Source organism: Spinacia oleracea, chromosome 1, assembly GCF_020520425.1.
Source record: "Spinacia oleracea cultivar Varoflay chromosome 1, BTI_SOV_V1, whole genome shotgun sequence".
Taxonomy (NCBI): Eukaryota; Viridiplantae; Streptophyta; class Magnoliopsida; order Caryophyllales; family Amaranthaceae; genus Spinacia; species Spinacia oleracea.
In genome coordinates this window covers 63,518,560-63,535,587 of record NC_079487.1, presented here as the reverse complement: position 1 = coordinate 63,535,587, position 17,028 = coordinate 63,518,560, and the positions used below count along the sequence as shown (strand labels likewise).

At 36.8% G+C, this 17,028-nt stretch overlaps 2 protein-coding genes across 3 annotated transcripts; one reads left to right on the top strand and one right to left on the bottom strand.

The window, feature by feature from the left end:
- Nucleotides 1-2,186: 2,186 nt before the first annotated feature.
- On the bottom strand, nt 2,187-3,688 carry LOC110774753 (NADP-dependent D-sorbitol-6-phosphate dehydrogenase-like). Its single transcript, XM_021979333.2, has 3 exons — nt 3,441-3,688; nt 3,213-3,330; nt 2,187-2,324 (listed from the first exon to the last, which is right to left on the bottom strand). The coding sequence occupies exons 1-3, from the start codon at nt 3,561-3,563 to the stop codon at nt 2,200-2,202; spliced, it is 366 nt and encodes a 121-aa protein (XP_021835025.1). The 5' UTR covers nt 3,564-3,688; the 3' UTR covers nt 2,187-2,199.
- A 2,590-nt stretch (nt 3,689-6,278) lies between these two features.
- Nucleotides 6,279-12,989, top strand: LOC110793234 (uncharacterized). Of its 2 annotated transcripts, none has more exons than XM_021998087.2 (2): nt 6,279-6,579; nt 11,570-12,989. In XM_021998087.2, exons 1-2 carry the CDS (start codon nt 6,474-6,476, stop codon nt 12,685-12,687), a joined length of 1,224 nt encoding a protein of 407 aa, XP_021853779.2. In that variant the 5' UTR covers nt 6,279-6,473; the 3' UTR covers nt 12,688-12,989. The 2 variants fall into 2 exon arrangements, with proteins under 2 accessions (XP_021853779.2, XP_021853780.2); XM_021998088.2 differs by having other exon boundaries at nt 11,527-12,989.
- The last annotated feature ends 4,039 nt before the right edge of the window (nt 12,990-17,028 follow it).

The window sequence follows — 17,028 nt, the reverse complement described above, 5'->3', positions numbered from 1 at the left end:
GAAGAACATATGGAACGCCCGAAATAGTAACGGGAAGAACAAAAAGGAATGGAGGGAGTAGTAACTATATGTTTGGTATAGTTTTTTATGTATATTATAATGTTCTTTTCATGTTCTTTGTTGTCTTCTATGTTATTAATAAAAAGAGTTACTATGTTATGATCACAACAACTACATGATCATAACAATAATTATATTTACAACCTTGCTCGTATATGACTATCATTAATATTAAGAGTTACTATATCATGTATAATAGTAACTATATGTTTTTAATAGTTATTATCTTATCATTATGTTCTTTTTATGATCTTTCTTTGTACTCCATGTTATTATTAATAAAAGTGACTATATTATTTTGACATTAACTATATGACTATAACAATAACAATAACTATATATGCAATTCTGCAAGTATTTTACCATCGTTAATGGTAAGAGTTACTATATGATGCATAATAGAAACTACACGTTTTACATAGTTACTATGTTATTTTTTCATATTTAAATGTTAAATTATTAACTTAGTTTAAATATTATTGATTCAGCAATACAAAGATGATGCACCCAGAATTGAAATCGTGCAAAGAATAAATTCTGCAAGGAAAACAAAAGCAGGAGGAGAAGAAGAAAATCCTGACAACAATGGAAACCAAGAACGTGGTAGAGGAAGGACATGATGTGTTGGTGGAAAAAAGAGACGTGGTCCACGTGGACGTGTCGATTAGTATTTTTTAGTTCAAAAAACATTTGAGTTTAACATGGTTTTTTTAATAGATGCAAAGAATTAGAATGTCGTAGCTAAAACAACTAACCAAGTAGTTAATGTTTTCTTTATTATTGTTCAAGAGTTATAATTACTGTTACTTTTGATATAGTTACTCTTTTATATTTCAGTAATTATGTGATATATAATAGAAAAGATTACTATATGACCTCTAAACCATCTATATCATATTGTTTATTTTTATAATATAGTAATTGTTTTACAGCTAAAGTTATTTTTCTATATAATATAGTTAATCTTTGGATAGAATAATTGTTCTCATCGAAATTACTATATTATTATTATTATTTATTTCATAGTTACTATTCTGAAAATATAGTTACTTTACAGAACCTATAGTTTCTATAATTTACTCTTTTTGTCTGCAAGAATGAATATATAGTAGTAATTGTTTTACAGTTAAAATTACTTTTCTATATGATATAGTTACTCTTTGGATAGAATAGTTATTCTTATCATTATTATGTTCATAGTTATTATTCTGGAGATATAGTTACTTTACAGAACCTACAGTTTCTATAATTTACTCACTGTTAAAATTACCTACTACGACAAAAAATGCTTTTTATAGCGCTTAATAATGCTTTTTACAGCGCTTCTTGAAGCGCTGTTGATGGCTCCGCTATTAAAAGTAAAAGGTACCTTTAATAGCGCTTTTCAAAAGCGTTGTAATATGTCATATCAGGATAATTCAAATGTTTCTTTCATATCACATTATAAGCGCTATTAAAGAAATGCTGTCAAAGATTTACCGCCAACTTTTAAATTATTTTCTAATAGTGGATGTATCTGAAGCGCTATTAAAGTTATTTTTAAATTATTTTTAATTATTTATAATATACTAGAAAAACATTTCATTTTTTGCCACAAAATAACACCATATATTGAAGAATAGTAAATAGTTGAAATTAATTTCCAAACCTCTATTAAAAGAATTTTTACAATTATCACCCTTACAAAACCGATTGCATAGATCTAAAATAAAAATTCTAAACATTAAACTATGCAAAATACATTAATTAATAATTAATAGAATCGTATGTTTTTTGGTTCCTTCAACATAACCTAGCGATTACACAATTGTTGAACAACATGGCGCACCCATTCGGTTCTTGCTTCGTCAATCCGCTCTTTGTCCTAACTTGAAAACTGTCAATCTGAAAAGTACTGCGAATCAATGGGGGCATAAGGATTCATATATATATATATATAGAAGGGAAAAAAACGAATGAACTAATATTACCATAAACAATAAGTGGCATACATGAAGGGAAAAAAATATGAACTTCACATTATAGGAATAGATTATGATGCTATTGGAAAAGAATTGCAAAAATTGCCTTGCTGATAAATTGAAGCTAGAAAATAATATGCCTTGCTGATAAATTGAAGCTGTGCAGGTACTGCAATATCTAACTAAAGAGAAAGGCATTACCTGCAGCTTCACAATCTCCTATCATAAATTGTACTTGACCAGGTGAATCTAAAGAAGGCACTGAGGGGATTAAGTCTCTCACAAGCATCTGGGATGTCAAATCTGGGACAAAGTAACCGGTTACACAAGACAGTAGTAATCCAAGCAAGGAATCTAGTGATCCGATTTACTCAAAAACTCAAGTACAACGGCAATAAAAAACAATAACATTAACATTCAGAACCCATTAAAACTAAACTACACAGAATCTGTAGGGACTAATTATTATAATGACAATTCAAATGACTCGTAAATAAACCACAGGCTGATTATTATGATTGCTCAATGCAGCAACAAGTAAACAACTTCTATAACTAATGGAATCTCCAATTCTGCAAAGCTTCATCTTTGACTTAGATCAGCACTAGAGGATTGCAAGTTCTTTTAAAGAAAACAATTAACAAAAACATTTTATAGAAAACGTGATTCCACAGACAGTGAATAAGATCCTAAGCATAAATCAACCCCTAAGACCAGTAACATTGTGACATAAAAACAATGATTCTTACTCAGGCAAAGCCTTGCCTGAACCAATATTATACGATAACCAGGCTAATTAAGCTGCCTATTAAGCTGAGATTGCTTCGTCTATTAACCAGGCCAATTAAGCTGCTTACCCATATCTTTGAAGTAAAGCCTTGTCTGAATGACTGAATCATTAAGATAAAAAAAACCAACTGAAACCAAGGAATATGCAAAGTTATCAGGGTATCCTATCTTAAACTCTTTACTCCTGTAACAATGAGGTCGTAGGTATCCAACCAATAAATAATACTTACACGAGCACGAGCAAGCTTCTTCACAAACATGGCACAATAAGACTGGTGCAATTTATAAACCAATTCGGTAGCATTATCAGAAAAACCCAACATCTTTATATCAGTCAGATGTTGTTCCTAGCATAACTATATTTGCAATTTATGATTCAACAGTCGAGATTTTTAATTTTACCAGTATTCTTTGTGGCTACAGGAAATTGAACCAAGTACAGATCCAAATAATCAAGGCGAAGTTTCTTTAAACTGTCTTTACAGGCTTCAAGTACATGTCCATGGTCAGAGTTCCACAGCTGCAATTGGGATCAGATATGATACATGAGTGCAGTAGTCAGCTAGTGAGCCAGATATCTCCCAAAATTAGAAACACTGTCCCCTTTTATCCCTTTGAAAACAGACTGACCTTAGTGGTTATGAAAAGATCCTCCCTCTTAACAAGCCCAGTTTGAAATGCATCAGCAAGTGCCTCCCTAACCTCAGCTTCATTCTGGTAATCAGCTGCAACAAAACTTAACTGCTTACTCATCGTAATCTTATCAACAAAGACCTGAAGATATATGTGCTACTGAACATCAGTATGTGTTCTCTACTTGTCATTCTAAGGCTCTTGCATAAAAAATTGTTCTGAAGTAAACTGCCCCAAATTTTCGAAATACATCCTTCCAATTTAATATTCATTCTGAAACAAAAAACAAACAGTACAGAATCATATATCAACACAGCAACATCAGAAAAACACACTCTTCGCCTATTGACGGGCCATAAGTCTTCCATTATGACTGCAGGGCCTTAAAACCCAGATCATATTTGATTTCTTTATAGGCATAACAAAAGAAAATAAGTTGATTAAACAAGCAGCTTTTGATCGTTAAAATAAAGCCAGTAATGGACAATCTCAAGCAATTTAATTACCTCAGAACAGAATTTAATCTATCTAAAATGTAAATTTGCAAATGTAAATCATTAAAATAAAGCCAGTAAAGGGAAATCTGCAAGTTACCCATCGTAGATGAAACCCGCATATGCAAGTCCAAATTACAAGTGCTCATTACAAAACTGAAAATACAAACTATAGACTTTTAGAATGCTGGTTGGTGTTGCAATTCTCTAATTTCAGTTCACTGCCAAACAATAGAACTGAATTGACTAACAGATTAAGAATAAGCACAAGGAGTAATTATAGTTTAGAGCTACCTGTTGTTGTAACTCCTCCAGATGTCAGAAAAAGCTTTCGGTTATTGTTTTTAGAATGATTCTAACTTTAATTTTCTAAATTTTGTAGGAAGCTCTTAGAGGTGCTGCAACTATTGAGAAAAGTACTAACTTCTATTGTTCAAAAATAAATTATGTTGGAGCATTGAAAGTTTATCATTTACCATATTTACTTGTCATGTAAAGCTAACAACAAGTATAGAGCTGTAGAGGAACAACAAACTGAATGTTTAAATTCTCATGGGGCTCATGCATCTTCTTAAAGGTTGTATGCTTATACGAAGTACAAGTGAGCAAGTTGCAGATCAGTAACAAAGATAAGCTATGATAAAAAAAAATTCACTTCAGCTAAGAGCAGTTCAAGAAGAACAAATTTTGTTCCACAAAAAAATCAAAAATCTCAGGCAAATATAAATTTTGATTAATAAAAACCAGTTGAAAAAAAGTAACTCAGTACTCCTCCATCCTGAAATGACAGTGACATTGTTTCCACCCTTGGCAATTCAACAACCCATCAAATTAAAAATCGGAACACAATAATGAAATCACATAATACTCACAACCTACATATACAAATTCAGATGACCAAAACCCATAATTTAATTAATTGTAATTGAATTCAACCCCCCTTCAATTCCCTACACAACCAATTCAAGAAAATTAATTAACTATAACCCTACATTTCAAAACATAAAATTAAGAACAACCCAAACATAAATCAGCAAAACTCCTTAAATTTTATGGAGTATACCTTGAAATTCGATTTTCCACTCTTGCTGTGAGAAGGAAAGCCCCGCCATATGAAGGAAATTGCTACCGTGGGTTTCTATGCTCCGATTGTGATCGATTGACAATGCGAATCTGCTAACAAATTATAATACGTAATTACAAAAATATTTGAATACAATTTAATTAGAATTTTAATTGAAAATTTACTAAAATAAAAAACAAATCTGGCTCCGTCGTCGATCACCGATGTCGGCTACCGGAAGTCACTCACGTCGCTAGACCAGATGGAGTGGTTCCGTGGTGGAGCACTGGTGCGCCATGCTCGCGTAGTCCCAAATCCCCAAATCCTAATTCACAAACCCTAATTTCCTAAACTCAATTCCAAAAATGCCGACAAGAATGAACACAACAGTGTAGTTGTGCTTCCTATGATTTCCTTCCATGTCGGATCATTGGTTTTCGACGGCCGGTGAGAGGAGTTGGTGAGAGTAGAAGCATAGAAGGTAGGTGAGAAGAGAGAGAGAAAAATAACGAGGAAGGTGTGAGAAGGAGAGAAGGTAGGCACTCACAAGCCGCGTTCAGTCAATTTTGAAAGTGTATATATTTTTTTAAGTTTTTTCCTATAACATTTGAAAGCGTTTTTTTAAGGAGCGTTATCATATGTATGAAAAATGACAGGGTATATCGGACAAGCGTTATAATATGTGTATTTATGACAGCGTGTTTTTTATAAGCGCTATAATATGCTATATTTGACATTTTTGACAGCGGAAGGGGGAAAAGCGCTATTAAATAAACGCTATTAAATGATATTTCTAATTACCCTAGTCCATGGTAAACTTATGGTGGACCGGGTCCATGCAACTGGAATTGAAAAACGAAACCCCCTCTTTTCACTGCATAAAACTATAAAAGAAGAATTATCAATTTATCATGTCATGGATAAAAAAATCCCAAAATATGGTTTATACACCCGAGTGCACAATGCTCACTGTGCACCCTGTTTTACAAAGAACATATAGTTCAAATACAAAGAACATATTGTTCATATCCAAAGAACATATAGCCAATGAACATATAGTTCAAATTCATAGAACATATAATTTAAATATTTCACTAGTACATGTACATTGAAATCGTTCTCAATGTTCATTAGATTTTCAATAAATGTTCAACAGGGTGCACAATGAGCACTGTGCACTCGGGTGTATAATCCAAATTGCGAAAAAAGCCCATGCTGTCTGGTCGGTAGAAATAAATGTTTAAACGTAATTTTCCCATATAAATTCCTTCTTCCCTCTGTAATTTTCCTCCATACTGTGGGGCTTTTCTTTCTGCATTCAACACCCAATAGTCCAATACTACATCGCTCCTCTTTCTGTCTCTTCTTCACAAGAACCCTAATTTAATTCGTAAAACCTGTTTTCAATTGAATTGGGGATTCTTGTTTTAATTTTAAGATTATTGCAATTCGTGGGAGCAGAAATAAGGCGAAATGGGGAAATGGGATCGACGGAATTACGCGCGTCCAAGGCGCCGTTATTATCAAGATTATCAATGGTCTCCTCCCAGAGATGAACCTTGCCCTGACCCTGAGACTGGTATTTTCCTCTCTCTTTTATTTTTTACAGTATTTTTTTGTTGAATTGTTCATCTGATTTACGACAGATTGCGAACTAGGTATTTAGGGTTTCTTGAACTCTCTGAATTATTCATTATTTTTGTTTAATTAAGTAACATGTTTAAACCTAAATGGTGTTATGCGCCATTGTGTTGATAGGGTATAATGTTTTTAGTTTGTTGCTTTTAAATTTGATTCAAATGAGCTGTAATAAGACTTGAATTAGAAAAGAAATTCAATAGTGTGTACTTAGTTTTGGGTTTGTTGAAGTAAAATCAATGAAGGTTAATTACTGATTTGAACACTTCAATTGAACAAGTCAAATTAATTTGTAGTGTTTGTACTGTTGTGATAAACCCTTAGGCTCTGTTTGGTAGGGCGTAAAACGTTTTCAATGTAAAATGATTTTCCATGGAAAATAATTTTCAAGGGAAAATACAATTACAAACTAATTTTCCTTTGTTTGGTAACTTAAAGGAAAATGGGAGAAAATGGTGAAGATTGAGGGGAAGAAAGGAGAAGGGGGTAGGGAGGAAAGAAGGAAAAGTGGTTTCCCTCCCTTTCAAATGGAAAGAGTTTTCCACATTTGAGGAAGTCATGTAAAATCGTTTTACATCCCTTACCCAACCAAACAACGTAAAATGATTGAAAAGGGGAAAATTGTTTTCCATGAAAACGTTTTACGCCCTACCAAACGGAGCCTTAATGTAGTGTCATATGCTGTTTGCATAAGTTGTGTATGCTGGGATTTTGAAATTGGCTCTATGGGAAGATGTTGGAGAGGAAAGAAAGTACGCTTTTTTGTTAATTTTCTTTATCTTCGGTTTTTATGCCTTCTCTTGGTTGATCATATAATGGCCTTGCTTTCACTTATTAAAACTTTCATATCTTTAACCACACACTATTTATTGCACCTGCTGCTCACATCAGAACTCTTTAGCTGTTAAGTAGAGTTGTATTCTGTGGCTTGTGATAAGTAGATGGATAGATGATTGGAGGGGAGATGGGAGAGGAGCACAGGGGGGTGGGGAGATAGACAGAGAAGGACGGGGTAGAAAGGAGACTTGGGCACTGCTTGCCCATGCACATTTCACTCTTGAGTGTTATTTTACCTTTGTCAGCAATCACTTCAAACATTTCTGGGGAAGAAGCTTGTAAAATATTCTCGGCTACTTTGGAGAAGCTAGTTAGCCTACTGTTTTAAAAATTAAGGTGACACTGCCACCTTTTCTATCTGGGTACTCCCTCCAGGATTAATCCATTGATCGAAGTACTTTTTCTTCCTGTTGATTAGTTCTGTAATGCTTTTGCAATCAAAAGCTATAGTATAATGTTGCTACCCTAGCTCCTTGTTTAATGATTTATTTAGTTTAGGCCTTTAAAGACACCACAAAATTGACATCATATAACATAGAATTGGATTAATTCATTGCAGTAGTAATGTCAAACAAAAGTTGGTGATGTGCGGAGATGAGGAATTGCTCTTTTGAATCTAAGTTTGCTATGAATTAGCATAGATAACAGACCGAAAGGCAAGAGATTAATGAAGATTTGATTAATAAACTGAAAGTACAAGAAGTAACCGACATTCAAGCATTCGAGAGGCTTGATTTCTCTCCCAACGAGCTCTTAAAGCTCAACCAAATTACTCTACAATATTCAACATGTCATTCCCTGTCTAAAAACCTCTCTATATATAGTTTTACTTCCCTAACTACCCCCTATCTTATTCCCCAGATACCCCTACTAACTTATAAAGCTATTTCTTGAACTACCCCTCTCCATAATATCAGTTCATTGCATTACCGGCCCCCCAAACTTCCACCTTGTCCTCAAGGTGGATAGTAGTCGGCACTCACTTCTCGATGCTGGCAGCCACAATGATCTGTGCCCCATTTGTCGTGATACTCAAAAACCAGACATTGTTTTATCTTGCCTTCAAGCTCCTTATCAATGAGGTGTTGACATTTCCCAAAATGCTTGATTATTGGAAAACAATACTGGGACTTACCACAATTACCAGTAGATTATGTCATATATGTGAAGAGTTTGGTGTTTAGAGCTGGTTTGTTCGAGAAACGTGTAGGACTTAAACATGGAGGGGTGGGGAAGTGTCAGAATTGGGCGCTAGCTAATTCCTTTTAAGTGGGCTATAATCTTGTGGACTGAAAGGAAAGGAAAAGTAGGTAAAGTAAATGGGTTGTAAATACTTGGGCCTAAAAAGAATAAGCCCAAAAAAGGAGCTATCCCCATTTAAAGCAACAAGAAAGGCTTTTAGATGGGCCAACACAAAACTTTCCTTGTGCTTTACTCCTCGAAGCATAGTTGGGTGGGTACCCGGGTCATCTCCTCCAAATAATCTAGCAATTTTCGTCAGGTGACCTAACAATCCCTTGCCCACTTCTGGAAAATCTGTGGAGCGGCCCACCATGAGCACCACCCTACTTCACCAACAACTTTTTTGCCGGCGACGAAGCTTGAACTATTTCCGGTACCTGTGCTTGATGAATACCCAGGTCCACCCCGCGACCCACTTGCCGGTGATCCGCCCTTCGTGAATCCTTCTCTATCCCTATTCAGGCCACCACAAACGGTGGTTCTACCCTTAGGCCTGTAACTGTTGGAATAGCCTACAGATCGTCCACCTCCACCTCCAGCGCAGCCGCACCCGAACCTACTTGGCCCAACACCAGAACCACAGCCTCCGACGCTACCTCGCTCAAATATTCCTTGAGGCAGACCACCATAAAAACCGTCAGACTCATATCTCAAATTTCCACTCTCAATCATCACGAAATCACAACCCCCATCTCCCCTATGTTCTTCGGCAAAACCTTCCTCAAAAATTCCCAAATAATATTCGGATCTACTGTTCTTCACCTCCATTTTCTCAGAACTTCCATCAAAACAACCACCCATTGGGCTTTGCTCCTCTCTTGATTTGGAGATGTCCTCAAATTCTGAATGTTTTATGCACTTTGATATTTCCAAATCTATTTTCACTACCTCCTTTTCCTTTTCTACTCAATCAACCTCCTCATTCTGGTACTCCGACGAGAATCTACAGTTTGGTGATGAACCAAAGTGTGTAGCATCACTTGGCCCTTCAATTCTTGCCAACTATGGAAAGGCAGGAAGTGGTGTTCCCCTTGAACCCACCGCAACGCTTCATCACCGAGTCCGATAATGGCAACCTTGAACTTCTCCCCGTCATTCAACTAGAAAAAATCAAATAAAATCCTCCAACTGAAGGATCCATTCCTTTGAATTTCTCCCATTAAACTCATGAATTTGGAGCTCTTGCCGGATTTTCCGCTCTTCTAATTCTGTAATTCCCCGGTTTCTCTTTCGTGTGATGTAGGAGAACTCCTCTCGTATTCATATTTGCATTTATTGACCCGCACAATCTCCGACAACCTCCATCTTTTTTTCTCTTTTTTTTTGTGTGAAAATCAACAACTTAATCTCCCGGCATTGTACTGCTGTGATACCATTTGCTATGAATTAGCATAGATAATAGACCAAAAGGCAAGAGATTAATGAAGATTTGATTAATAAACCAAAAGTACAAGAAGTAACCGATGTTCAAGCATTCGAGAGGCTTGATTTCTCTCCCAATGAGCTCTTAAATGCTCAACCAAATTAATCCACAATATTCAACATATCATTCTCTGTCAAATAACCTCTATATATATAGTACTACTTCCCTAACTACCCGCTAACTTATTCCCCTGATACCCCTACTAACTTTTATAAGCTATTTCCTGAACTACCCCTCTCCATAATATCAGGTCATTGCAGAGTTCTATTCTTTCTAACTAACAATATGGGATCACTCTGCCAGCGTATTTTTTGGTTTGTTACACTTTCAATTGCTGTTACATTTTGAAAGGCTTAGATGTGCTAGAATTTGAAAAAACAAATCTTGCATCTATGGTTGCTGCCTTGCTGGTCTTGAATTCTTGATTTGAACATTGCTTATGCCTTTTGACATTATGAAATTAAAACAAGGTGCTCCATTTTGCGGTGGTTGTTGTGTAATTGACTTTTAATTTGCTCCTTGAAATGCCGTTCTATTTTATTTTACCATTCCACGACATTGGTTATAAACTGTCTCATGCGGGTGTAAGATGGTCTAATATTAATTAGTTAGCTGTTTTCTTTAATTTCTCCATATTTGATGTAGCTAATTTTGCAAATGTTTTACCAAATTAATCGGTGCAATCCGTTTTGAAACCTGTTAGCGCATGCCACAAAGGCCCACAATTGAATTTATATACTAAGTACTTCCTCCATTTGTTTTTACTCGCTATGTTGATCACTTTCACAAATGCCAATGCACAACTTTGATCATTAATATATTTGATTCTCTTTAAGCCAAAATTTGAAAAAGTTAATGTTTTGAAAATACACATTAAGACGAATCTAACAATATCTTACATGACTATGTTTTATCTTACATATAAACCACCATCAATAGTCGAAGTAAAATATGTGAATAGTGTAAAAAGTTTAAACGACTAAACTCAAATCTCAGTTACTAGACATGTTTAGCCCTCTTGCTTCCTTACGAAATACGAAGTAACAAGATATTTATTAAAAATTATATGTAAGCTAAGATATAAAGGATATTTTCCAATACCCTTGAATTTCAATGAGAAGATGAAGCATTTTCTGTATGCCGGGATGACAACAAAATGAGTCTAACACCCATGAGATGCCGCTTCTGCAACAATAAAACGTTACAGCGGATGAATTATCTCGCAGTCACAAAACTGATTAGGTTACCATATTTATTCCGTGTAGGTAACCTTGTGCATGCGTGTATGTGCATGTTTCCATTGTTATGTCTGTTTATAACTTACTTCTATGTATCACTAAAATTTTCACTTTGAATTATCTTGGATGTTGCATGGATTATGTACAGTGGTGCTGTGATCTGAAATGTTACTTTACCCTCCATACATCAGAGGTTTGGCAGGATAATGTGCCAATGTGGGAGAAGAAGTTTTGCTATCTGGTGGGAAGGATGCCGTGGAAGAAAGTATTGAGTACAAAGAACTTCATGAATTGCCATAGTAATAGTAATGTGTTAAGCTGGGATGATTCTGCTGGAGAAGAGGCATTTAATATTGCCAAAACACGCTTTTGGGAAGAGACCAATGGCCTTTCATGTGAAACCCAACTCCCTAATCCAGATATGTATATTGATGAAATAAATTGGAACCCTTATATAGATCCAGATATAGCAAAGGAGTTAGATAAAGCGTACTTCAATCCAGATGATAAGTATCATTTACCTTATACTAATAGATCAAAAGGAGGAAATTGTGAACGGGCTGCTGATGTTGATGATCATCGGGAACATGGTTATGTACAGAAAAATAAAGCATCAGGGTGGGGCCAGTGGGATAGTTCTGATAATGGCGCAAGCAAGTCAAATAAAGATGATGACCCTTGGGATTGTCATCACATACACAATGATGGAGCTGTCAAGGATAAAGCTACAGGTTGGAATCAGTTGGATAATTCCGTTAATCATACAAGCAAGTTGAAAAGTGATAAAGAAGATCCTTGGGAAAACCATTGCAGTCGGGGGAATGAAGTTGTTAAGGATAATACCTGCGGAGGTGAATGGGGTATTCCCCCGGATTTACGACCAAATAAATACACTGAAATGTCGAGTAACTTGCATGCTGATGGTAACGCATGGAGAAAAGAAAGCTCTGGTTGGCAAGACTGTGGAGCAAGTTCAAGGAGTTGGAAACAAGAGACAGAAGAGGTACACAGTACCAGCTATTGGAGTAACAGTAATAGAAATAGACCTCAAGAATATCGGGGTAGCAGAATGCCAAATGGTAGGAGCAGCCAGTGGGGACAAAAACCAAGGGATAAGTATAACTGGGGGCCGAAAGATTCCATAAATATCCATAGAGGACAAGGACACGTCACTTCAGGTTGCCGAAAAAGAGAAGGCCCTGATCACTATGTAGCAAACCATAAGGGCCCAAGGTTACAAAGGGATGACCAACCATCTGTTTACTGGAATGAAGGTAACAATAGGAGGTTTAATTTTCAAGGGCAATGATCTTATTAATTGGGCATTTCCTAATTTTGGGTGCATATCCAGCCTTTTTTGTTTTTTTTTTTTTGTTTTTTTTTTTGTGGCAAGCACATTATATATTAGGTCGAGAGTATATATCAGGTGCTGGTGAAACTTGTCATTGTATCCATGGATGGAGCGAGGATAGTACGTTAGGTTAGATAGTGACACACCTTTTAAATGTGGTGTCTATGTGATCTTATGTAGCAATCCACATGTTTTGGTTTTTGTATGTTTAGAAATTATATGAAGTATTTGGTTATAGATGTGGTGTCACTGTGATTTTATATGAAGGGCTTCCTCGTTGCAACTAACCTGTATAATTGTCGGGAGGTTTATGACTTAATTTTGGGTTGATTTCTTTGCATCTCTCTGCAAATCAAGTACTACTCCTATCGGAGATGCTGCATGTGTATTGTCATTTCTCTAGAATTTGCAGAGTATGTATTCAATGTAGTCTGTGCATTGCCCCTATGAAATCTTCAAATATAGTGTTACTTTTCATCTGGTGGAGTATGTCAGGCTCTCTATTAGGTTACTGGTGTACATATCTTTGATATGAGGGTCGTATTTGCTCATCCAGTCATCCCGAGAGAGATATGTCATCTATCGTGGATACTGCAACCATTTGCTAGTTACATAGTTTTCTTTCCATCGAGCATTGTTACTTCCCAAATTCTTATATGAGATTGTCCTCACCATCAACTGATGGTGAGACCGGTTCACACTTGCGAATTTAGGTATGTTACTTCTATAGTTTAGACATGTTATTTTTTTTTTATAATTTTAGAGGAGGTACTTTTTTTTAGTTTAGGTATGTTACTTCTATAGTTTATACATGTTATTTTTTTTATACGGAGTAGTTTTGGGGAGATATCTTTTTAGTTTAGGTATGTTACTTCTATACTTTAGACATGTTACTTTTTTTTATAATTTTAGATGAGGTACTTTTTTGGTTTAGGTATGTTACTTCTATAGTTTAGACATGTTACTTTTTTTTATACGGAATAGTTTTAGGGGAGGTACATTTTTAGTTTAGGTATGTTACTTCTATAGTTTAGACATGTTTTTACTCTTTTTTTCTTATAATTTTAAAGGAGGTACTTTTTTAGTTTAGGTATGTTACTTCTATAGTTTAGACCTGTTACTTTTTTTTATATAGTTTTAGGGAAGGTACGATATTGGTTTCGCGCTCGTCACACCATCAAGTTGATGGTGTGACTGGTCTCACAGGAAACGCGCTGTTGGTACTTCCCCGGTGTTTCCCGAATTAACTTGGATAAAAATGTAAATGATGGCTGCTCAAACGGCTCAACATGTTACTTTCTTATTGTCTCACTTGCTTCTTGATTTGAGCGTCATTCGAAGAAGATCCAGAATCATCATCAAATCTTGATCCACTATCTTTTTACGCATAAACGAGAAATTATATTAAACTAGATAGGTAATGTTTTATACAAAAAGGGCATATCCCAAAAACTTGCTGCCCAAAAACGAGAGCTACAACCACTAGATCCTACCATGTAAAGCATTGAACCAGTTGCAATCATCTCCCAAACTAAACTACAACTACCACTACTTCCATCTACCATACATAAAAGCAAAAGAGCAAAAGCCAGTGGCTTCTATCCATCAGTGGCATCACCCTGTGTATCCTTCCCAACATCCCAACGCTTCTTCCTTGTTAAACTTGAAACCGAAGTTGTCACCGTTGTTGGAATGGTGCCAAACATTATACTCGTTGTAACTGTGTCCTGCGAAGAAACTTCTGGTGGTGGAGGAGCTTCTAAATCAATGATCTGCCTATCCTGTGCCTGATCTCCTAAGTCACTCTGACCTCCATTGAGGTGAACAGAATTCAGGTCCGCCTGAAAAGCTTGATCCACAAAAGGGGGTGGATTGAGAAAGAGTTTGTACCCAAGTGCCATTGAGGTGGAGTATTCTGCTAGTTTATGTGCCACCTGATTGTTGGTCCTGGAAGTGTGCTTAATTTCCAACGAAGGAATACGATTCATTAAGCAAACAACATCCTTGATTACTGGTGAAAGCTCGTGATGATAAGTGTGGTCCACTGTATTAAGCAAAGTCACTAGAGTTTTGGCATCTGTATCAAGCTCCAACTGTCTAATGTCGTAGTCCACCGCCATCATCAAGCCCTCTCTTATGGTATAAAGCTCAGTAGCCAAGGGAGTAATGACACTGAATTTGCTCGCGAAGGCCATGTACCAATTCCCATTTCCCCCCTGAAAACGCCACCACCCCCTGCTTCATTGAGAGCCTTCCAGCTACCATCTACATTCAGTTTCAAATAACCTGCTGATGGAGGGGTTAATGGTTCTTTGCCTTGACCCTGCAATACGGTGTTAGTAATTATGTAGTCAACAAAGAAAGCAGAATATACAAAAAATGGTTTAAACATTTTTTGCTCAAAAACTGCTCTATTTCTGGAAATCCAAATGTGCCATATAGCTGTGGCAAAAACAACTCGCCAGTTCAGATCTTGATCCAAGTTCCAGCAAATCCAGTCTTCCCAAGCCAGATTAAAAAACGAGCTGAAGTCAATTTGTGCTGCAGAAAATAGTCGTTGAAATATAAAATTCCAGACTATACTGGACTCCAACAATCCCTGAAAAGGTGCAAGTGAGTTTCATTGTACACTCCACACCTGGAGCATACTGGGGAAATTAACTTGATTCTGTGAAAGAGCTTATCAGCTACTGGAAGAATTTGGTGACAAACATTCCATAATAACATTTTATATTTGAAAGGGACCCTAACTTTCCTAATTGAACGCCAGGCAATAGAAAGGGATTGAGGGACAGTAGAAGAGGAACCAAATTGGGAGAAGTAAGCGGTTTTAACATTGAAAATGCCCGTGGAGGTGTGAACCCATCTGATAAAATCATGTGAGTCCACATGAGTGTAGGGGAATACAGTTAAACATAATAACATGTGTGGAACAATCCCCAAAGCCAGGAAACATGTATAAAGCACAGATTAAGCAAACTTACATTCGAAGCGTGTTTTCCACAATAATCTGTCAACGAACACGAACAAAGAACTCCACTTGTCGTTCCTCTACTTGGTTCACCGACACGACCAGATCCGTCTTGATAATCGTAGCTTAGACAATTGATCAAGATACTTTGCTTTTGGGAAGAACTCACTTTGGAGGCACAGAGAGAATTAGGGTTCTCTGTGTCTCTAGGGTTTTAGTAATATGAATTGTGTTAAGTTGGAAATTAGGTTGTAAGGTTATTTTCATAACCTTACTAACCGACCAAGCTAAGAAGCAAGGCCGGCTAGCAAGCCGTGCAAGCCAAGCAACACGGACCGCACGCCCGCGCCCAGCGACACACTGCAGGCCGAAGCCCACAGCGCGCGCGCCAAGCAGCTGGGCCGTGGGCCTTGCTCGCTCGTCGCTGCTGTGCGCTATTGCGTGCTCGCGCCCAATGGGTTGGCCTTGCTCGCCCTTGCTCGCGAGCTTGCTGGCTCGTTGGGCCTTGCATGCTTACGTGCTTGGCTCGACGGGCCGGCAACTCCGATGCCCTTCGTATTCGCGATTTAATATATTTTTGATATATTATTTATCGTTTCGTATACGACGAATCACTGTCGTACGATACGATTTATTCGTGTCGCCCAGCTTACGAATATTCGCGATACGATATACGATTCCTACAAAGGTCGTATCGTATAATACGTTTCCAACTAATTCCCGAAAAGCTATTAAATGAATTTCCGATTCATTTAATCCTTCATTTAATCCGGTGATCTGTTACGTGTCATTGGTGTGACCTTGTAGGTTCAGTCAAGAGTAAGTTGTGAGTTCAATATCCATTAGAACTCACTGATCGGAAGCATTGCTCCAGCTAGCTGTTCCGATCACTTGATCTCACTGAAGTAATTGTTCGCAATTAATCTGAACCTTGGTATTAGACTTAATGCACCTTGGGTGAAGGACATATTTCCTTCAATCTCCCACTTGTCATTCAGACAAGTGTGCATCCACATTCCTTTGTCGCTTAGTGTTACTTACTGAACATAAGGTAAGATCCAAGCCATCCTTATTAGGTCCAGAAGTGTTTCTCGGATTACAGAGTTCAACTGTCAAACTTTTGCAGAAGGTTAAGCCTAACCATTCTGAGCACGGCCATGCATTTTACAGTATCTAACTCTCCGAGAGGCCTTGTTACACAACAACACCATATCCTATCAAAGATAGGAGGACAATCCATTCTTGCAATCTATGAATACTCACTTTGATTCATAGTACGCCCAATAACTGCTTTTATAGCCTCCTTTTACGGTGCGACATTTAGCTAG